The sequence below is a fragment of the Rosa chinensis genome, chromosome 4 (genome assembly GCF_002994745.2).
Source record: "Rosa chinensis cultivar Old Blush chromosome 4, RchiOBHm-V2, whole genome shotgun sequence".
Taxonomy (NCBI): domain Eukaryota; kingdom Viridiplantae; phylum Streptophyta; class Magnoliopsida; order Rosales; family Rosaceae; genus Rosa; species Rosa chinensis.
Window position 1 is genome coordinate 52,428,790 of NC_037091.1, and position 22,174 is coordinate 52,450,963.

General features: G+C 37.9%; 2 protein-coding genes across 2 annotated transcripts; both read right to left on the reverse strand.

Annotated features, from left to right (window-relative positions):
• Positions 1-6: 6 nt before the first annotated feature.
• LOC112197294 (ABC transporter B family member 11) lies at positions 7-8,654 on the reverse strand. Its single transcript, XM_024337916.2, has 14 exons — positions 8,610-8,654; positions 8,127-8,536; positions 7,257-7,311; positions 6,969-7,144; positions 6,651-6,872; positions 6,328-6,566; positions 5,684-6,209; positions 5,281-5,554; positions 4,258-5,135; positions 3,862-4,128; positions 3,510-3,773; positions 3,115-3,408; positions 2,595-2,988; positions 7-100 (listed from the first exon to the last, which is right to left on the reverse strand). Exons 2-13 carry the CDS (start codon positions 8,448-8,450, stop codon positions 2,635-2,637), a joined length of 3,873 nt encoding a protein of 1,290 aa, XP_024193684.1. The 5' UTR covers positions 8,451-8,536; positions 8,610-8,654; the 3' UTR covers positions 7-100; positions 2,595-2,634.
• A 2,643-nt stretch (positions 8,655-11,297) lies between these two features.
• Positions 11,298-16,997, reverse strand: LOC112197295 (ABC transporter B family member 11). The gene is made up of 13 exons (XM_024337919.2): positions 16,909-16,997; positions 16,429-16,823; positions 15,907-15,961; positions 15,641-15,816; positions 15,321-15,542; positions 14,999-15,237; positions 14,347-14,872; positions 13,918-14,191; positions 12,941-13,812; positions 12,516-12,782; positions 12,138-12,404; positions 11,753-12,046; positions 11,298-11,651 (listed from the first exon to the last, which is right to left on the reverse strand). Exons 2-13 carry the CDS (start codon positions 16,741-16,743, stop codon positions 11,298-11,300), a joined length of 3,861 nt encoding a protein of 1,286 aa, XP_024193687.1. The 5' UTR covers positions 16,744-16,823; positions 16,909-16,997.
• Between the last annotated feature and the right edge of the window lie 5,177 nt (positions 16,998-22,174).

Below are 22,174 nucleotides of genomic sequence, written 5' to 3' on the forward strand. Positions count from 1 at the left end.
ATTTTGGATCCATTCAGCACAAGTACTTGAAGCAATGTATAACACTAGGAATTAGAATAAACTTTGTAATGACCAAAAAGATAACATAAGTTCATACAACCATTTGATAAGCAATGAAACTGATGAAACTGATTTACCTGGATTTCTCTTTCTATATTGATTGTACATTGCTGATATCTGTTTATCTTGATTATACATTGCTTGATCTTAGGATGTTGAGATCTAAACTGAAATCTCTAGAATCTAAACTGATCAGCAGTGCTTCAATTGTATTCATTGTAATGACTGATCTTTAGGAACAAAATTGATCAGTAACCATGTATATATGATTGACATACATCAATGAGAATAGAGTGGAAAAAAAAAACACTTCAATCAAATCTGCATTATGGTATCAAGAGCTTTTGTCTAAATGACAACTCCTAAACTCTTCTAGCTCATTTTTTTTTTCTACTATCTGTTCCCTCTCCTTCCCATGGCTACCCCCGCCAACACCACCACCACAACAACATCAAACTTCCTCACCATCAAACTGGACTGTACCAATTACTCCTTATGGTTAGCCAGATTACCCCCCTCCTCAAAAGCCGAAATCTCATGGGTTTTGTTGACCGAACAAAGCCTTGTCCTCCCGCCTTTCTTCGGAATGCAGTTGGCGAATTAACTTGGGTTTCACAGCGTCTCAAGCAGACTCTTCTCTATTTGTCTATCATTCAAGCAATATAAAGCTTTATTTTCTTATATATGTGGATGATATCCTCGTCACTGGCACTCATGCTGATCACATTAGTACTCGATCTTATCACCAATTTGAGTAAACTCTTATCCATGAAAGATTTGGGTCCATTACACTATTTCTTGGGCATTGAAGCTATGCGGTCCTGTCATGGCCTTGCTTTAACTCAAACCAAGTACACTTTAGATCTTCTACACCGCACAAACATGACAGATGCTAAACTTGTTTCAACTCCGGCAGCTACTGGCAAACGTTTGAGTATCATTGTAAAATCCAATCCCAAATATGCTATGGTTGTGACTTCCATCACTCACCAAATTGAACCAAGTTGTTATTCTCAAGCAACCAAGCAACAGGAATGGCGTTCCTCTATGAGCACAGAATTCAATGCTCTCATTCAAGCTGGTACATGGCAGCTCGTTCCCTATTCGCCTTCAATGAATGTCCTTCCCAACAAATGGGTCTTTCGCATCAAAAGGAAACCGGATGGTTCTGTGGAGCGATACAAAGCTCGCCTAGTAGCCAAAGGCTTTCGGCAGCAAGAAGGAGTTGACTATGGTGAAACATTTAATCCGGTAACTAAGCACTCTTCTATCAGATTAATTTTAGCTATAGCAGTTTCTTTTGGATGGACCATTAGACAATTAGACGTTCATAATGCATTTCTCCATGGATATTTGTCAGAAGATGTTTATATGCAGCAACCACAGGGTTTCATTGATCCACAATTTCCTACCCATGTTTGTAAGCTCCGTCGTTCTCTCTATGGCCTTAAACAAGCACCCCGGGCCTGGTTTTCTTGTTTCTCTTCTTATTTGGAGGACTTGGGTTTCACGGCGTCTCAAGCAGACTCTTCTCTATTTGTCTATCATTCAGACAATATAAAGCTTTATTTACTTATATATGTGGATGATATCCTCGTCACTAGCACTCATGCTGATCACGTCAGTACTCTTATCACCAATTTGAGTAAACTCTTCTCCATGAAAGATTTGGGTCCATTACACTATTTCTTGGGCACTAAAGCTGTGCGGTCCTCTCATGGCCTTGCTTTAACTCAAACCAAGTACACTTTAGATCTTCTACACTGCACAAACATGACAGATGCTAAACCTATTTCAACTCAGGTAGCTACTGTCAAACGTTTGAGTATCACCGATGGCACTCCTCTTCATGATGGTACCCAATATCGGAGTGTTGTAGGAGCCTTGCACTACCTAACACTCACTCGCCCTGATATATCATTTGTAGTTAATCAGGTATGCCAGTTTCTGCATTCTCCAACAAATGTGCATTGGGTGGCCGTCAAACGGATTCTCCGTTATCTCAAACACACACCTACCTATGGCTTGTTCTACACTCCAAGCACCTTGAAATTAACAGGTTATAGTGATTCTGATTATGCTGGGGATCCAGACACAAGAATCTCAATAGGTGGCACTTGCATCTACTTGGGTACAAACCTCATTTCATGGAGTTCTAAAAAGCAAAGTGGAGTGTCTCGTTCTAGCACGGAAGCGGAGTATCGTCAATTGGCCTATACTGCTGCACATATTTCTTGGTTTCAAGCTCTATTTCGGGACCTAGCAATGAAACTGATTTACCTTGATTTCTCTTTCTATATTGATTGTACATTGCTGATATCTATTTATCTTGATTATACATTGCTTGATCTTAGGATGTTGAGATCTAAATTGAAAATCTCTAGAATCTAAACTGATCAGCAGTGCTTCAATTGTATTCATTGTAATGACTGATCTTTTGGAACAAAACTGATCAGCAACCATGCATATATGATTGACATACATCATTGAGAATAGAGTGAAAAAAAAAAAACACTTTACTCAAATCTGCATTAACATTATAGAATTTGATTTACAGACAGAACATAAAGCTCTCTAAGATGAGGCACTTGCATGTAGTGCTACCAAAGAAGCATAAGTTCCACCCTTGATACCGATCAGAGTTTCATGCTTTCCTTTCTCTGTAATGACTCCATTTTTCACCACTGCTATTAAATCTGCACCCTTAATTGTGGATAGCTGATGGGCAACCACCACTGTAGTTCGATCCACCATAACTCGATCCAGTGCATCTTGAACCACTCTTTCGGATTCAGCATCAAGAGCACTGGTGGCTTCATCTAGTAGCAATATCTTTGGTGCCTTCATTATAGCTCTTGCAATAGCTACCCTTTGCTTCTGTCCACCTGAGAGTTGGACCCCTCGCTCACCTACTATTGTATCATAGCCCTGCATTGTTTGGCATACATACATATAATGCTTCAACATTCATAGTTTGACATTTCTAATTTTAATTGACTATCCATTCTCATAATCTCATTTACAAAATTGACAACTTGTTAATTCAGTACCTACATGTTGTAAACTACTAATGAACTTGTGAGCATTTGCCAATTCTGCTGCAGCTATAATTTCAGCCTCGGTTGCACTCCCTTCCTTTCCATATGCAATGTTGGCTCTGATAGTGTCATTAAAAAGTAGAGGCTCCTGGCTCACCAGCCCCATCTGCTGCCTCAACCACTTCAGCTGTAATGTTTGCATTTCAGTACCATCTAATGTAATGTGACCTGAATCAGGATCATAAAATCTCTGCAGCAATGAGATCACTGTTGATTTCCCACTTCCGCTTTCTCCAACCAGAGCAACTGTCTGAATAATATAACTCAAATTGGTAAGTTCAATTTTCCTTTATGTATTGAGAATAGGAAAAAGAAAAAAAAAAAATTAATAGTACAGTACACTAAAGTTACCTGCCCATAGTGAATGGTCAAGCACAGATCCTGGAATATTGGTACATTAGGTCTATTTGGATACTTGAAACTAACATGCCAAAATTCAATTTCTCCCTTCAAATTTTCTATAGTTGTTCCGGAGTTATCACTAGCATCTATTTTTGATTTCCGGTCAAGAATTGCAAATATTGAAGCAGCAGAGCTCTTTCCTTTGCTTGCATCAGGGGCTAAGGAACCCTGTTGAGACAGTGCCACAGCTGTCATAGTGAGGGCAAAGAAAACCTGCAATCCAGGAGAGTAAAATTTTATCTATGGACTTACATGGGGTAAACTTATTCTCAAGTAATGGGTCTAAGGCAGAACAACTTACCCGAAAAACATCTGGGAATGTCGTCTTGCCTGCTCCAACAAGTTGTGCCCCTGCATAGAAACTGCATGCATATACAGAAAAGAGCAAGAAGAGTGATAGCCCAAAGCCTATTCCACTAACTATACCTTGTCTTATCCCTGCCTTGATAGGACCTTCACATTTTGTCTGGTACAACTTAATAATCTTTTCCTCAGCACAAAAGGAAGCAATTGTTCTAATACTCCCCACAGCATCGGTGGCTACTTGGCTTGCATCTTCATACATTTTCTGCAACCATTTACTATATCAGTGAATAGAAGACTGCTCATGTATATAAAGTAGTATTCCTGCATGTCAGTCATGAGAAAGCTTCATATAATACATAAAAGAAAAGAAAAAAAGAATTTGGAGCAATACCTTTGCATTTGAGCTTAATCCTTTCAGGACCTCGATTTGAAAATATCCACTTATTCCTAGTAGAGGCAGCATAAGAAGAATAATAAAAGCAAGTTGCCAGTTTGCCAAAAAAGCAATAACCAAGCCAGCAATTGTAGTTGATGCATGCATAACAGCCAAACTGAGAGCATCTCCAACCAACCCTCGCAGAGAAGCTGCATTTCCTGAAAGCCTTGCACCAAGTGCACCACTCGAGTGCTCGGCTTCATCAAACCAACTTGCTTCCATATAAATGACCTTCTCAAAGCATAGTGATCGGATTCGTCTTATTAACTTACACCCTGCCACAGCAAAGAAGTATGCTCTCACTGGATGCGCCAAGAGAGCCACCACTCCAATAACAACAAAAATTAACGCCCAAAGTTTTGAGTCCTTTCGGAGCTGATGAGGTGGATCAAAGAAGGTCTTGATTACGCTAGATATTAGCACCCCAAAAATAGGCAAGATTACGCCACAGATTGCTGCAGCTATAGAACCTAGAAGTAGTACTGGGATTTCTGTCTTGTTCAGATAAGCCAGGCGGCTAAGTGAGACTTCCGGATGCACTTCTATCGATGCAGATAGAATGTCAGGTTCTGCAGGAGCTATTTCAAAGACACCGGTTACAGTAGGAGCACCATGTGAGATTGAAAATGAGTGACTACGGCGACTACTATTTCCTATTTCTGATGACCCCAGACTTATGGATCTAAAGGAAGAAAGTTTCCGAAAACTTGAGGAAATTTCTGGCCTTTCATGATCATTTTGAGCATCATGTTCTGACACATTGCTAATTTCTTGCAATCTTATAAGTTGGCTATATGCACCATCAGGATCCTTAACCAGCTCAGTATGTGGTCCTGCTCAATTGAAAACATTAGTATCTGCGATACTCATAAATTAAAAGTATGTGATGTAACATGTTGAAATACTGACAGAAGTGTTAGTAAAATCATGATTGTAACATGTTGAACTACTGACAGAAGTGTTAAAAAATGCATTTACCTTTTTCAACAATTTTTCCGCGATGTATTACTGCAATTGTATCAGCAGTCCTCACTGTGCTCAAGCGATGGGCTACAATGACAGTAGTCCTGTTAACCATAATTCTGTCCAATGCCTCTTGAACAACTCTCTCAGATTCTACATCAAGAGCGCTTGTTGCTTCATCCAAAAGCAGAATTCTTGGGTTCTTCAGAATTGCTCTTGCTATGGCAATTCTCTGCTTTTGGCCCCCAGATAGCTGAGTTCCATGTTCACCAACCATTGTATCTAGTCCCTGAAAAAGGAAAGGAAAAAAAATTAGAAAGGAGAAGAAAAAGTAACTAAAAGAGGGGAGTTGTGCTAAACTAATTAGAAAGGAAAAAACTAAAATAAACTTAAATAAAAAAGTACAATCTAATTTGACCTGAGGTAGTTTGTCTATGAATTTTGCAGCATTGGCCAGCTCAGCAGCAGCCCTCATTTCTTTAGTTGTTGCATCATCCTTTCCATAGCCAATATTATCTTTAATGCTACCACTAAACAAAACAGGTTCCTGACTTACAAGGCCTATTTTCTGTCTGATCCATTTCAGTTGAAACTCTTTTAGATTGTTCCCATCAATAAGAACTTCACCAGCCTGGGGATCATAAAATCTCTCAATCAAACTGATGACAGTTGATTTACCACTTCCGCTTTGTCCAACCAAAGCAACAGTTGCACCACTAGGTATCGAGAGAGAAAATCCGAGGAATATTTGCTCATCCGGTCTTGCAGGATAACTAAAATAAACATCCCTCAGTTCAATGTCTCCGCGGATCTCTTGTGATTTTAGTCCTCTGGTGTCATACACATCTATATCTGGCTTTCTGTTGATTGTCACAAACATCTTATAAGCTGCAGCTTGTCCTGCAGAAAATGCACTCACGCATGGAGATGCTTGCCCGAGGGAGCTGAAATTTTGCAAAAAATACATTGATCTTTTGCCTAGCATATCATACATAAAATATGGAGTGAAGGGGATAGGAAAGTAATGTATACATTTCCAAATGGCACAGGAATTTAACTTACAAAGAACCAGTGAATACAGCAAAAATCACATTGATGACGTCTCCTGCATTGTACCCCTTTTCAAGTATCATTTTGCCACCATACCATATAGCCAATGCATAACTGCAGAATAAAGTAAGAATAACCGTACCAAGACCCACTCCTGATGCTAAACCCTCTTGCACACCAGACTTGTAAGCTTTAGCTAAGGAGTTGTTGTACTTAGTTATAGCTTGATTCTCCCTCGTAAATGACGCAACCTATATAAGGTAGAAACCTCCAATGTTATTACCATAGAAAGAAAAAGACATAACAATTTGTGTTTTGAAGACTGAAATGCATACAGTTCTGATTGAACCAATTGTCTGCTCTACCACAGTTGCTCCAACTGAATAAGCAGCTTGTCCGCGGGATGCCAACTTCCTTATAGTGAGGCTCATGACAGCACCAGACAAGATAATAGGGGGAATAGAGGTGATCATGACAACGGTGAGATGCCATCCCTTGGCAAATGCTATAACAAAACCTCCTATAAATGTTGCAACTAACTGGATAAAAGTTCCTACCTGCAATAGGAGAATGAAAGAAATAAATAAAAGGATTGTTAATTGTTGAAGGCAATACCTAGAGGCTTTTTATGTGGTGTGTAGTCAAATTCGTACTTTCTCCCCCATGGCCTCTTGAATGAGCACAGTATCACCTGACATTCTCCCAACAATTTCCCCAGTATTAGCTTCTTTATCAAAAAAACCAACATCTTGCCTCAGTATTGTTTTCAGGTATAAACATCTTATTCGTGCAGCCTGTCTCTCTCCGGTGATCATCCAGCAAGACATCTCTGTCACATACAAAATCACAAGTAAAGTCATCAGTTTTGGAAAAGAAAGACTAGTAAATTAGCCAGATATGGTAATTAAGTTTTCTGCCAGCAAGGAACTGAATGTGCTTACGTGAAAATGCAGCAGCAGCAGCCCCTACAGCCAAGTAAACGAACTTTAGTGCTACCTGATGAGGATGGTTAATCAGCCACAGTATATTTGATCAAACATAGTTAGTACTAAAATTTGTGCTGGAAATGAACTACATTGTAATGAGCAAATATAGAAATATATACTCAAGTCAGTAATCACAATATAAAGTAAGGAAGAAATTAAAGATGTAATTGATTATGATAAAGTCAAAATGAATTGATTTTTTAGCTTAATATTTCAAATTCAAGTGGATGATAAGATTAAGAAAGATACTTAATTTAACTCTCCATAATCAGAAGGGCATATTAGATATATCAAAAAAATGAGAAAAACTATTAATCATAGACATATACTCTATATGGAAGGTTTGCTTATGTAGAGTGGGTGTAAATTGAAAGAAAAATATTTATGGGTTTTTCTCAATAGATCGAAGCTTATATTTTTGAGTTTATCTCTAATTTTCTGTACTATATTTACTTAATTATATGCACTAGAGAATTGTTTAATGCGGAACTTGTGTCTTGCCTCTTTTAGCAATATATAATAGACCAGGGAAACAAAAGAATATGGAAAGTTGAAGTTGAATTTTCTTTTTGTTTCCATAGTTGACTATGCTCAATTATAGTTAAAAATATACAAGTTGCACCAACACAGACGACTACGTATTAGTAATTTGCATAAGAAATACACCTGTTGCAACTTTCTAAAGATAATAATGAAAATTGGTACATGTTTAGTAAGCAAATATTTTTTGTTTTTATAGCACAGACGTATTAAGCACCTACAGTACACACTATTAACTGTACTAGAAAGGTAAATTAGTGAAAAAAAAATTATGATTGATCTTACCTGGGAAACTAAACTAACCACATTTTTGGTATTCGTAGTTTCTCCAAAGGAGTTAATCACTTCTCCCATGATCACGGTCATTAGAGGCAGACATAGTCCATTTCCAATTGCGCCGATCATACCAACAGACATTAACAGGCAATCCATGGAATCAGCAAATGAGAAAAGCTTGTAGTATGGTACTGTATTGGTTGCTTCCTCCTTGCTCTTATTGCCAGAAGTATTTTCTTGGTTGTTTTTGAATTCTACTGCGTTTGCTGATGCTGTTTCTGCTGGCTCTGTGGCAAAATCTCCATCCAACTGTTTTTTGTGATCATCAGCCATGTTTTCGACAGTAATAGCACTACTACTTGCTATATGTACTTGAACACAGTCGAGCAACTAAGAGAAGTTGCATAATAAGATCAGAGCTGCAGGAGAAACAGTTATGCAATTTAGTCGATGAAACAAAAAATCAATATGAGCAAGAGAAAAAGAATTTACCACTTTTCCCGGATATTGGTTGATGAAGATGGTGTAGCTAATCCCATATGAAACTATTGATTGGTAAATTAGATATATAGTAGTCTGCACAACACTGTAGTTGCTGGTCCTTTTATATTACCATTATAATAATCTTGGTCAACCTATGTTTTACTTATTCCTGAGCATAATCAATTACTCAAAAATTGCTGTAATCTTGCTGTAATATTCCTGGGAATATACAATTGTCCAACAGCTCTTCCCTGTGTCAACTGAGCGCAAAGATTTGTACCATGAAAGGTTTGCTGGAAAATATTCATCAAAGGCTTATTACTTTAAATAGGTTCAGAAATCTTGTAGATCACTACTATACACTCGTTTGTATTTCGGTTGTAACTATATATGTTGCTCAATGTTGTAGGTCATGGAAATACTCTGTACAATGTTACAAGCAATCTTGTATGTGGTAATTACTTACATATATATAGAAAGAAGCCTCGCTTCCAAGGTCTTATCCAGAGCTAGGCCTCGCTTTGAAATTTCAGAGCGAGGTTAGGGTTTAGGGTCACTTTTGGGTCGCATATCCACATCTCAACCGTTCAGTTTCTAGGCACTAATGTATAGATTATCTCTGCAAAATTTCAACGAAATTGATGGTCTTTAAGGTATCTAACTCGCTTAAACAAATGGATGACTGAATCTATCCAACCTGAACCATACTAGCTTTAAGGCAGTTATCAATGCTTTAACGACCATCAATTTGGCTGAAATTTTGCAAGGATGATCTATACATTAGTACTTAGAAACTGAACGGTTGAGATGTGGATATGAGACCCAAAAGTGACCCTAAACCCTAACCTCGCTCTAAAATTTCAAAGCGAGGCCTCGCTCTAGATAAGATCTGTATATATATATATATATATATATATATATATATATATATATATATATATCCAACAATAGGCTACTATGGGACTGCTTCCAAGGTTTTTAGCCTGTTTGCTCAAAAATCGTCTCGGCCGCGTGTCGCTGGGCCTAGGGCTTCTTTGGCTTACACGTGTCCTTCTGGAGTGGTGACGTGTGAGCGGGCGTGCCAACTCACGGCCGGTAGGCCAAGCGAGGTTTTGTTCTAGATTGTAGATCTTGCGCCGATCTGACTTCCGATGATCAGTTGATTGTGGGCCGAGGAAGGATCGATCTCGGCCGCGTGGTTCCCTATGCCTTGAATGCAAGGACTTTAGCACGAATCGGCCTTACCTAGCCGCAGTGCTGTGTAACTCGGTGATTGAGGTGAAAGTGAAGTGATGATGATTCTTTTTGTGATTTTGTATAAAGTAAATGACGTAAAGTAAACAACACGAAATAAATAACATAAATGCAAGTGCAGGTAAAGAAAGTGCAGCAATGTAAAGGTGCAGCAAATAAAGTGCAGGAAGATAAAGAACAAGAATGTAAATCGCGGGAAATAAAATGCAGCAAACTGAACAGCGAAAAGATAAATTGCATGAATGTAAAGAGCCACAAAGTAAAGTGCAGGAAAGATAAATACCAGTAAAGAAAGCGATAAGATAAACACGTAAAGATTGATATGTGTTGCTGAAATGTTGAAATGTATTGAGATAAAATTTGAGTAATCGCGTAGAGCGTTTGGTCGAGGACCTTTAACAATGAAACCTATGGTCCTTTTTATAGTGAAACTAAACTACTGATGACACGTTTACTTATTTGGAATGGAAAATAATCATGAATCGGAGACAACTGGAATGAGAGAACAAAGGAATCGGTATTGATTCCGGAGGAGTTGATTCCTAAACCCATCTCCCCCCTTCGTAATCAAATTCCTGAGTATTCAGGAATCGATTCCTTATAAGGAGGTGAGACCTACACCAATTCCGATTCCTTCATGTGTTAGTAAACGCAGGAAAACTTTTATCCGGAATCATTCCGATTCCTTTATGTGTTAGTAAACGTAGGAATAGTTTTACCCCGTAATCATTCATTTCCATTCCAAGTAAGTAAACGTGCCCTGAATGAAGGAAAAGAAGCAATCTCAACCTTTACAGCTAAGACCGCATTGATTACAAATAGAACAGTATTCATGTTTGTGATATCATTATCAATGATTGATTCTATCATGAGTAATCAATCAGGTCTTGTAACTGATGATTGGCAATAACACTTCATGATGCTCATTCAAGTTAATTGCCCCAAACTTCGGTAACATTTCTCGATTGTGACAATCAACCTCTTTGATGTGCTGCGGCTGCGGTCATTCATTATGACTTGTGAGTCCACGGTCATTCATTAAGCTTTGTGATTCATTTGATCTCTTCCGATTTAATTAACGGCTTTCTGCACAAGTTATTTTTTGTCATAAATTTGACAATAAACATTTAATGTGCCGCGGCTAATTGGCCGCGGTCCTTCATTAGGCCTTGCCAAATGTAGGTTCAAACATAGCCATTTCTATGCAACCTTCTGTACATTTCTATACTTTATGCTTCTTCAAATGCATCAAATGGAAGTTCATTATCATACAGAGCTTTATGTTACTACTGATATATTGCAGTACAGACTAGAAATAAGAAATGCAAGTTTCTGGACAGAGGTAAGAAAGAGAAATAGATCCTTCTTTCTTTTTCGGCATCTTTAAAGCTGTTTACAGCAGCACATTATTGCATTTAATTTACAGAAAGAACAGAAAACACTCTAAGATGAGGTACTTGCATGTAGTGATACCAAAGAAGCATAAGTTCCACCCTCGATACTGATCAAAGTCTCATGCTTTCCTTTCTCTGCAATGACTCCATTTTTCACCACTGCTATTAAATCTGCACCCTTAATCGTGGACAGCCGATGGGCAACCACAACTGTAGTTCGATGCACCATAACTCGGTCCAGTGCATCTTGAACCACTCGTTCAGATTCAGCATCAAGAGCACTGGTGGCTTCATCTAGTAGTAATATCTTTGGTGCCTTCATTATAGCTCTTGCAATAGCTACCCTTTGCTTCTGTCCACCAGAAAGTTGAACCCCTCGTTCACCCACTATTGTGTCATAACCCTGCATTGTTTTCTCAACATAACAAACATTAATATTTAAAATACATTATTGGAAATGGCTGAAAGAATCAATCGACAAACTTCTTTATTTCTTATACATACCTGTTGTAAACTACTAATGAACTTGTGAGCATTTGCCAATTCTGCTGCTGCTATAATTTCAGCCTCAGTTGCCTCTCCTTCTTTTCCATATGCAATGTTGGCTCGGATTGTGTCATTAAACAATAGGGGCTCCTGACTCACCAGCCCCATTTGCTGTCTCAACCACTTCAACTGTAATGTTTGCATTTCTGTACCATCTAACGTAATTTGACCTGAATCAGGATCATAAAAGCGCTGCAACAATGAGATCACTGTCGACTTCCCACTTCCACTCTCTCCAACCAGAGCAACTGTCTGAATATATTAACTAAAAATGATAAGTACATTGTTTTATTTTCTGTACTGATAGTTGGTTAAAAAACAACAGTACAGCACACTAAATTACCTTGCCATGGCGAATGGTCAAGCAAAGATCCTGAAAGATGGGCACATTAGGTCTATTCGGATATTTGAAACTAACATGGCGAAACTCAATTTCTCCCTTCAGATTTTCTATTGTTGTTCCGGAGTCATCACTTGAATCTATCTTGGATTTCCGGTCAAGAATTGCAAATATGGAAGCGGCAGAGCTCTTTCCTTTACTTGCATCCGGGGCTAAAGAACTCTGCTGATGAGTCAATGCAATAGCTGTCATAGTGAGAGCAAAGAAAACCTGCTAACCAGGAGAGCAAGATGTTAGCAGTGGACTAATAAGTTAGTTCTTATATAAAGGATACTTAGCAGAGAAAATAAAACATTTGTCTCTTGAAGCAGAACAACTCACCCGAAAAACATTAGGAAATGTTGTCTTGCCTGCTGCAACAAGACGAGCCCCAGCATAAAAACTGCATGCATATACAGAATAAAGCAAGAAAAATGATAGCCCAAAACCTATGCCACTAACTATCCCTTGTCTTATCCCACTCCTGATAGGGCCTTCACATTTTGTCTGGTACAACTTGATCACCTTTTCTTCAGCACAAAAGGAAGCAATTGTTCTAATACTCCCCACAGCATCCGTGGCTACTTGGCTTGCATCTTCATACATTATCTGAAACCATTTAGAATATCAGTAATGATCAACAAGACTACACCTATACATACATATAGAGAGTAAAACTTATGTCAGCTGTGAAACAATTAACTTTATAGGTTCATACATAATAGAAAAGGAAAATGATCGAACTATATATAAAACCAAGTAATTACCTTTGCATTTGCACTTAATCCTTTCATGAACTCGACTTGAAAATATCCACTTATTCCTAGTAGAGGCAGCATAACAAGTATTATAAGAGCAAGTTGCCAATTTGCCACAAAAGCAATAACCAACCCGGCAATTGTTGTTGATGTATTCATGACAGCTAAACCTAGAGCATCTCCAACAATCCCCCGTAGGGAAGCTGCATTTGTCGAAAGCCTTGCTCCAATTGCACCACTCGAGTGATCAGCTTCATCAAACCAACTTACTTCCATGTAAACCACCTTCTCAAAGCATAGTGAACGGACTCGTCTTATTAACTTGCACCCAGCTACAGCAAAAAAGTATGCTCTCATTGGATGTGCCAAGAGAGACACCACTCCAAGAACAATAAATATTAATGCCCAAAACTTGGAATCCTTTCGGAGTTGATGAGGTGGCTCAAAGAAGGTCTTGATTATATTGGATATCAACACCCCGAAAATGGGCAAGGTTATCCCATTGACTATTGCAGCTATAGTACCTAGGAATAGCACTGGGATTTCTGGCTTATTCAGGTAAGCCAGGCGTCTAAGTGAGACTTGTGGATGCACTTCTGATGATGCTGAAGCCGGAATATCAGGTTGTATTTCAAGGACACCGGTTATGGTGGGTGCACCATGTGAGATTGAGAATGAGTAGCTGCGTCGACTACTGATTCCTCTTCCAGATGATCCCCGACTTATGGAGCGAAAGGAAGGAAGTTTTTGAAAACTTGAAGAAAGTTCTGGCCTTTCATGATCATTTTGAGCATTTTGTTCTGACACACTGCTAATTTCTTGCAACCTCATAAGCTGGCTATATGCACCATCAGGATCCTTAACTAGCTCAGTATGTGGTCCTGCTCATTTGAAAAGCATTAGTCGTATCATTTTGTGCTGGACAAGAAAACAGTTGGAAAATGATGATTTTGAGATAACAATGACAATGACAACAAATGCATTACCTTGCTCAACAATTGTTCCGCGATGTATCACTGCAATGGTATCAGCATTCCTTACTGTGCTCAAGCGGTGCGCTACAATGACAGTAGTCCGACTAACCGTAATTCTGTCCAATGCCTCTTGCACAACTCTCTCAGATTCTGCATCAAGAGCACTTGTTGCTTCATCTAAAAGAAGAATTTTTGGGTTCTTTAAAATTGCTCTGGCTATAGCAACTCTCTGCTTTTGGCCCCCAGATAGCTGAGTTCCATACTCACCAACCATTGTATCTAGTCCCTAAACCCAAAAATCACAATACTATCAATTAGAAAGAAATGGAACTCAAGGACTGGAGTTGTGCTAAATATTTGGTAATGTCTACATATATTTTCATCTTTGTGTCACGAAAATTCAGATATACACAAATACAGGAAGCTATAATCTAATTTGACCTGAGGTAGTTTGTCTATGAAATTAGCAGCATTGGCAAGCTCAGCAGCAGCCCTTATTTCTTCAGTAGTTGCACCATCCTTCCCATAGCCAATATTATCTCTAATGCTGCAAGTAAACAAAACAGGTTCCTGGCTGACAAGCCCTATTTTCTGTCTGATCCAATTCAGCTGGAACTCTTTGAGATTAATACCGTCAATAAGAACTTCACCAGCCTGTGGATCATAAAATCTCTCAATCAAACTAATTACGGTCGATTTACCACTTCCACTCTGTCCAACCAAAGCAGCAGTTGCACCACTAGATATTGAGAGTGAGAATCCATGGAATATTTTTTCATCCGGTCTTGCAGGATAACTAAAAGAAACATCCCTAAGTTCTATGTCTCCACGAATGTCTTCTGATTCCATCCCATTAGTGTCATAAGCATCTATATCTGGCTTTCTGTTAATTGTCTCAAACATCTTAAATGATGCAGCTTGTCCAGCATGAAATGCACTCACGCATGGAGATGCCTGCCCAAGAGAGCTGAAAATGTAGTAAGAAATTTTGTTATACATTGATCTTTGCTAAAGCATACATATAATTTGGAGTGAAGGGGATAGTGCAAATATATGAACATGTCCAAGTAGTACAATGATTGATGCAACTTACAAAGAGCCGGTCAATAAAGCAAAAATCACATTCATGACATCTCCTGCTTTATATCCCTGTTCAAGTATCGTTTTTCCGCCATACCATACTGCCAAAGCGTAACTGCAGAATACAACAAGCACAACCATACCAAGACCCAACCCTGATGCCAAACCCTCTTGCACACCAGACTTGTAAGCTTTAGTTAAGGAGTTGTTGTACTTGGTTATAGCTTGCTTCTCCCCCGTAAATGATGCAACCTGCATCAGGAAGAACCAATCGCATTTACATCTATAAAAGAAGGAAAAGGAAGGGACAGTGTTTTCGAGACAAGAATGCATACAGTTCTGATAGAACCAATGGTCTGCTCTACAACAGTTGCTCCAACTGAATATGCCTCTTGTCCACGGGACGCCAACTTCCTTATAGTGAGGCTCGTGACAGCACCGGATAAGATAAGAGGGGGAATAGAGGTTAGCATGACAAGGGTGAGACGCCATCCCTTGGCAAAGGCTATAACAAAGCCTCCTATGAATGTAGCAACTAACTGGATAAAGCTTCCTACCTGCAATGGGAGAATGAAAGAAATAAAGGGTTATTGGGAAAATGGCAACAACTTGACGCTTTTTATGTGGCACGTAACAAAAATTACAAAATACACACTTTCTCCCCCATTGCTTCCTGAATGAGCACAGTATCCCCCGACATCCTGTCAACAATTTCCCCAGTGTTAGCCTCTGTATCAAAAAAGCCAACGTCTTGCCTTAGTATTGTTCTCAAGTATAAACTTCTTATTCTTGCTGCCTGTCTCTCTCCAGTGATCATCCAGCAAGACATTTCTGTCATATGGAAAATCAAAAGTACATCAGTTTCAAAAAAGCAAAACTAGATGGTAAGTTTTATGTCAGCAGAGAATCTGTTGTACATACGTAAAAATGCAGCAGCAGCAGCCCCCAGAGCCAAGTAAACGTACTTGAGAGCCACCTGAGGATAGTTATTTGGCCAAATTAGATGTGATTAAACAGAGTTACTTATATAGTTACTTGTTTGCACAGTTTGAAAAATAACAAACACCAGAGAATTGCTGATCTTTTGGTGGAGTATCCATATATCTTATTTTAGCAACTAAATTATAGACAACAGGGAACCAAAATAAATAATGGAAAATTGAAGATGAATTTTGTTCCTAGTGTTTGCATATACTAGTTGACTAAAATATAGTGTAAAATATATATATACAACCTGCAACAAAACAGATGACCGTATATGTAATTCTCATGCATATACTATTTTTCAAGAATTTTCCCATTCATACACTTTCTAAAGATAACAGAAAATACACTTTACAAAGCAAAAGTACTATTCATAAGTGTATATATCAACAATATACACACATTATCTTGACATACTACATATACTATTCTGTATTGCACATGTAAATCTGATCTTACCTTGGAAACTATACCAACCACTTTATTGATACTCGTAGTTTCTCCAAAAGAGTTGATCACCTCCCCCATGATCACGGTCATTAGAGGCATACATAGTCCATTTCCGATAGCACTGATTGTACCAACAGACATTAACATGTAATCCAGGGAATCAGCAAATGAGAAGAGCTTGTAATATGGTACTGTGTTGGTTGCACCCTCCTTGCTCTTGCCTGCAGTATCCTGCTTGTTGTTTTCGGAATCTGCTGCCTTTGTTGATGCCATGGCCGGCTCTTTTAATACATCTCCATCTGACTGTTCTTCGTGATCAGCCATGTTTTCAACAGCAGTAATTGAGCTGCGAAATATATTTTTGAACAGAAGCAACTAGGAGTAATTGAATAATAAGATGAGAGCTGCAAGAGAAACAGATATATGCAACTTAGTCAATATGAAACAACTAATCAATATGTTAAATTTAAACTACAAGAACTTGCTCACTTTTTCCGGATAATGGTTGATGAAGATGAGCCGAGGTGAAATAATTGATTGGCAAATCACTTATATAGTAGTCTGTGTCTAACACGTAGTCACCGGTCCTTTCTTATTACAAAGGATTTTTGTCCATTTAACTCATTTTCAGAGATTTTTTTTCTCACTTACCCCATTAAGTTTTTTTAATTCTCTCTTACCCAAAACACTCTAAAGGAGGTCTTCCCTAATACCCCATTAAGATTTTTTTTTTGTTTTTTATTTTTTTTTAATACTATTTTACCCTCACCCCTTTGTTACTTAGAGAGAGAAAAAATAGAAGAGAGAGAAACTATATGAGACTTCGCCAGAGCTCGGCCCGTCACCGGCAGCCGCCCACCTGACTTTTCTGAAAACCTCACTGGAAATGTTTATTGCCCCCAATAGACATCTATTACCCCCCAATAGTGGGGCATTAGACCTCTATTGCCCCCCAATAAAATTTTCGGTTGCTGGAATGGAAACTAATCTTTCTAAAATTAGACAAATAAAACTTTGATTTAAGAAAAAAAAACGAAAATATTTTGTCAATTCAAAACATCTATTGCCCCCAATAGACATTCTTTTTTTTTTCCTTCCTTCTGTCCCATTACTTAAAAAAATAAAAATTAGAAAAAAACCGATTTAGGCACCCAGAAACTACTCTGGGCATCCACCCCTCAACCTTTCTTCGCCTGGCCGGTTTTCGCCGGTTGCAGACCCTCATATAGAAGAGGCGTCGTGCTGGAGAGAGATAGAGAGAGCAAAGAGCGACGACAACGCTCAGATCGACCGGAAGTTTGGCCTCTCCATCGATGATCTCAGAGCTTCGTCGAGGTAGCTTCGAGGCGAGGCGGCGCTGTTTTGTGGCTTTGATCGAGATTGAGTTCGACTCCGGTAGCTACTACCGGAGCTTCAGGCTTGGACGCCATGGCCGTATGTCTTCCAAGATTGTGATGCTGGAGTTCGACACCACGGTGGAGGTGATCGGAGAGAGAGAAACCGGATGTAGAAATCAAGGAGGGGGGGGAGGAGAGAGAAAGACTGTGAGAGAGTCGCACTGGAGAGTGAGTGGCATGCATATACTGTAGTTTGTTAATTATGTCAAGGGCAAAATGGTCATTTGATGTTAAATTGGGTTAGTGAAGCAAAAATTCGTTGGAATATGGAAGAAAAAGAAGACTACATGGAGTGTGGAAGAGAACAATATGTAACACGAGAGGACAATAGCAAAAAGGATCAAATAGTCAACTACATGACATCTTATTTTCTAGTTTCTTGACTTTTGGAATTGGCTAGCTCTTCTCCTCACTGGGTTGACAAAATTGATATGCACATTTACTACTATTAGAGCAACTCCAACAACTTTCTTATAATTTTTGTAGTATAGGGAAGCAAAAGTCAAAGCTTTAACCTTTTTTTCTTCTCTCAGGCAACTCCAACAGTTTCCCTATAATTTCTGTATAATAGAGAAGCAAAAGTCAAAGCTTTAGCATCTTTTTCTTCTCCAACTCCAACAGATTCTCTATTTTACAGCAATCTCTAAAATCACCATATTCTTCCTTAAATTTTAGAGATTGCTGTAAATATAGGGAATTTGGTTTTCTCTTTCCTCACTTTCTCTAAAATAGGGATAATTATAGGAAATCTGTTGGAGCAAAAGAGTCTAATTTTTCCCTAAAGTAGAGAAAAATCAAAATATGGGGAAGCTGTTGGAGTTGCTCTAACTCCAACAGATTCCCTATTTTACAGCAATCTCTATAATTCTTCCTCAAATTTTAGAGATTGCTGTAAATTTAGGGGATTTGGTTTTCTCTTTCCTTAGTTCCTTAGAGAAACTCCAACACTTAGAGCAACTCCAACAGCTTCCCTATAATTTCTGTATTATAGGGAAGTAAAAGTCAAAGTTTTAGCCTCTTTTTCTTCTTCAACTCCAACAGATTCCCTATTTTACAACAATCTCTAAAATCTCCATATTCTTCCTTAAATTTTAGAGTTTGCTGTAAATATAGGGAATTTGGTTTTCTCTTTCCTCACTTTCTTTAAAATAGAGATAATTATGGAGAATCTGTTGGAGCAAAAGTGGCTTATTTTTCCCTAAAGTAGAGAAAAATTAAAATATGGGGAATCTGTTGGAGTTGCTCTTAGTTCCTTTATTATCTTTAAAATAGGGATAGTTATAGGAAATCTATTGGAGTAAAAGAGACTTATTTTTCCTTAAAATAGAGAAAAAAAATAAAATATGGGGAAGCTGTTGGAGTTGCTCTTAGTTATGAAATTACATATAGGGAAGAATATCAATAATGATTTTTTTTTTGGTGAATAAATCAATAATAATTATTTGAAGTTTATTTTATGGTGATGTTATTTAGATTAAAGTAAAGTTATCTAGATAGCGGCTCAATTTGGACGTAAGCTGAAGAAGGTGGATAATTATTTAACATTAATAAATGTTTTAAGTTTTACATTATTCACTCAAAGTTTACTGTGGATGATGAAACAGTTGTGCAATTTAGTCAATGAAAAATTAATATGAAAGACAAAATGAACTTGTCACTTTTACCACAATTAGCTTGTGAAATAATTGATCTGACAGATATATGACTTTTCAATGTTTATCATTTCAGAAAAAAAAAATTGAGGAACAATCTCAAATCATGTACCTTGTTAAAATGAAGTGTGTCCCATTCTCTGTTATGGCAAAAGAGATATCAATTTGCATGAGACCTCATCTAACATTGCGGCCGAATAACAATATCATTAGAACTGATATATAAAGTCAAAAGCAAGCATAAATATAGCTCATTAGAGCAGCAACAGTAGGCTCACTATTGTGTGGACACTCAATTGCGGTACAACATCACATAATGTCGTAGAAAACTCACACAGTAGCAAATTCCCAAATGATCATTTCCAGCTAAGTTGAAGAAACCATGATCCAGACTTGCCGTCGATTAATGAACGGTATAGACCAAAACCGAATCCCGGCTACCCAATCCCTTACGAAGCTCTATACCCGCCACCAGCTAGTGCACATCTTCAAAACTCAGAAGTCAGAAACTGGACTTGTATTCTTTTCACGAGAACAGTACTGAACAGAAACTGAAGGATGAAGCGTGTGTTTGCAAGGATAGGAAGAGAGTGAATATAAATATAACGTGTAGATAGAGAGAGGAGTAAAATAGTTTCCTATTAGCAGGTGAAGGAGTAGTTTAATTTGGGTAGTTGGTGTCTTGCAGTTTGCAAATGCATTATTTTTTCCTATTTACTCCTTGTAATTATGAGTTTTGAAGTAGCTTAATGAACATGATGCCTAGAGCTGTGGATGCATTGTACTAAAAAAAAACAGAAAAAAAAAATGAACGTAAAAGTACACCTAGAATAAAAGGATATGTAATAGCAGAGTAGTACTGCTACTTCGATTCAGGCCGCAGGATCAACACGTAGACGGCAATGATAAAAGGCTAGGGCAACGTCTCCCTGAAATTGATACCGACAATGAAGAAGTATACCTACCTCATAGTTAATAAAATGACAGATGCAGATGCAGATAGCTTATAATGGTTTGGCATGGGCATATTATTCAAGCCAAGTAGTTTTCTTCCTCTAAAGATAGTAGTGGTCAGATAATATAGTGCGACTCGATCTTCTTCAAATGATAGCACATAGCGAAAGCCGATAGACTAGAATTATGACATTTGAAATACAGAAAGAACAATTCTTAGGTTCACCCCTTGAGTCATATTCACTCTCTTTTGCAATTAACACATAACAACTTTATAATTTTCTAATCTAACCATCCACATTGTATAACGTAATACAAAGATTAACTCTGTGAAAAATCAATCAAATTGAAGACTTTTTAGTTATTTATTTCCATGAAATACATGGATGGTTCATCATAATAGTAGTAAGTATTGTTAGAACCATTCATTTCTTTGATTTAATTAGATAATTAAACGATTTCCGATTCGATTGATTTTTTTACAAAGATGATATTTAAAGGCTAATTTGAGATATGGACAGTTGGATTATAAATTTATTAAGTAAAAGTATGTTAATCGAAAATGGGGGTGAATATGCTCGTTCACCCAGGGGTGAATCTAAGAATTGTCCATACAGAAATTCCCGAGCCTCGATTTCTATATATGGAAAGGATTTGATTGTCATCAATGTTGATTGAGATGGAAACTCAAAACACCATAACATTAACATGTGTCCCATTATCTGTACATTGAAGAGGACAATCCCATTATCCCATTACCAGTTGTCACCTCCCAACCACATATGCGGCCTGCGGCCACCATCATATTTACTCCGATGAGCCCTCACGCCAATTAAAAACCCTTCAGATAAGTGAGTAGTTGGACCTAATTAGTTAAATGATGGCTAAATTTAAAGCTATTGATTTTCCTTATTCTCCTACAAATATGTCGATTGTAGTGTAGGGAAATAAGGGTCTCCCGCAGAGGATTAAGTTAAATTAAATGCTTCAACAAAAGTAAAAAAAAAAAGTGACTGCAGCTCCTACTGAACAGCAGTCTGAAAACAAACTAAAAACCTAATAAAAACAACCCAGAAAAATACGAAAATTTACAGAGATGTACTAGACACACAAGGAATCCAGCACACAATTTAGAAATTTTTGGAGTTCGTTTACTATGAAAATAAAATATGTTAACACAGAGGACAGAAAGAAAAACGAAACTGATCTAACAGATTTGAGATTAGTTGATATCAAGATGATGAAACTAGCTAGGCAGGAAGTATCCACCCCCAACAATCATACACAACACAATTTGTCCAATTTACTACCAATTAACTTAGTTGAAGATGCTCAGGTTGGCTCAGTACGCTTGAACACAACCTATTACCCTTTCTTACTTTGTACGCTAGGCAGGAAGTGCTCTACACCTAGACTATTCCCAAGCAATGCAACCTAAAGGTACATTTATTAGATTAAACATGCAGAGATTATTAAGTTTGAAAAGAGTTTGAGCAATCACTAGGCATCGCAAATAACTTAATGCCCTGCTAAACCTAGGGTTTTGTTTACTTGCTAGTGAAAACTACCAATTACTTCTCTAGACAATTTGAGGAATCCAACTATCACTACTAGAATTTTCCTCATACACATCGGCCAGAAACCGATGTAAAAAAAAAATTGTACCGATGTGTTAGTGGGTGATGTAAAAGATCGCAAAAAAATAGACATCGGTTAAAAACTGATGTCCCATATAACAATAAATATCAGATT

Coding starts and splice junctions, on each gene's coding strand:
- LOC112197295 (XM_024337919.2), bottom strand. CDS start 16,743: ATGGCTGATCACGAAGAACAGTCAGATGGAGATGTATTAAAAGAGCCG. Junction 14,873..14,998: donor GCTTTATTGACCGGCTCTTT/GTAAGTTGCATC, acceptor CTACATTTTCAG/CTCTCTTGGGCAGGCATCTC. Junction 12,783..12,940: donor GATTAAGTGCAAATGCAAAG/GTAATTACTTGG, acceptor AAATGGTTTCAG/ATAATGTATGAAGATGCAAG.
- LOC112197294 (XM_024337916.2), bottom strand. CDS start 8,450: ATGGCTGATGATCACAAAAAACAGTTGGATGGAGATTTTGCCACAGAG. Junction 6,567..6,650: donor CAATTGGTTCAATCAGAACT/GTATGCATTTCA, acceptor TACCTTATATAG/GTTGCGTCATTTACGAGGGA. Junction 3,409..3,509: donor TGACCATTCACTATGGGCAG/GTAACTTTAGTG, acceptor TATATTATTCAG/ACAGTTGCTCTGGTTGGAGA.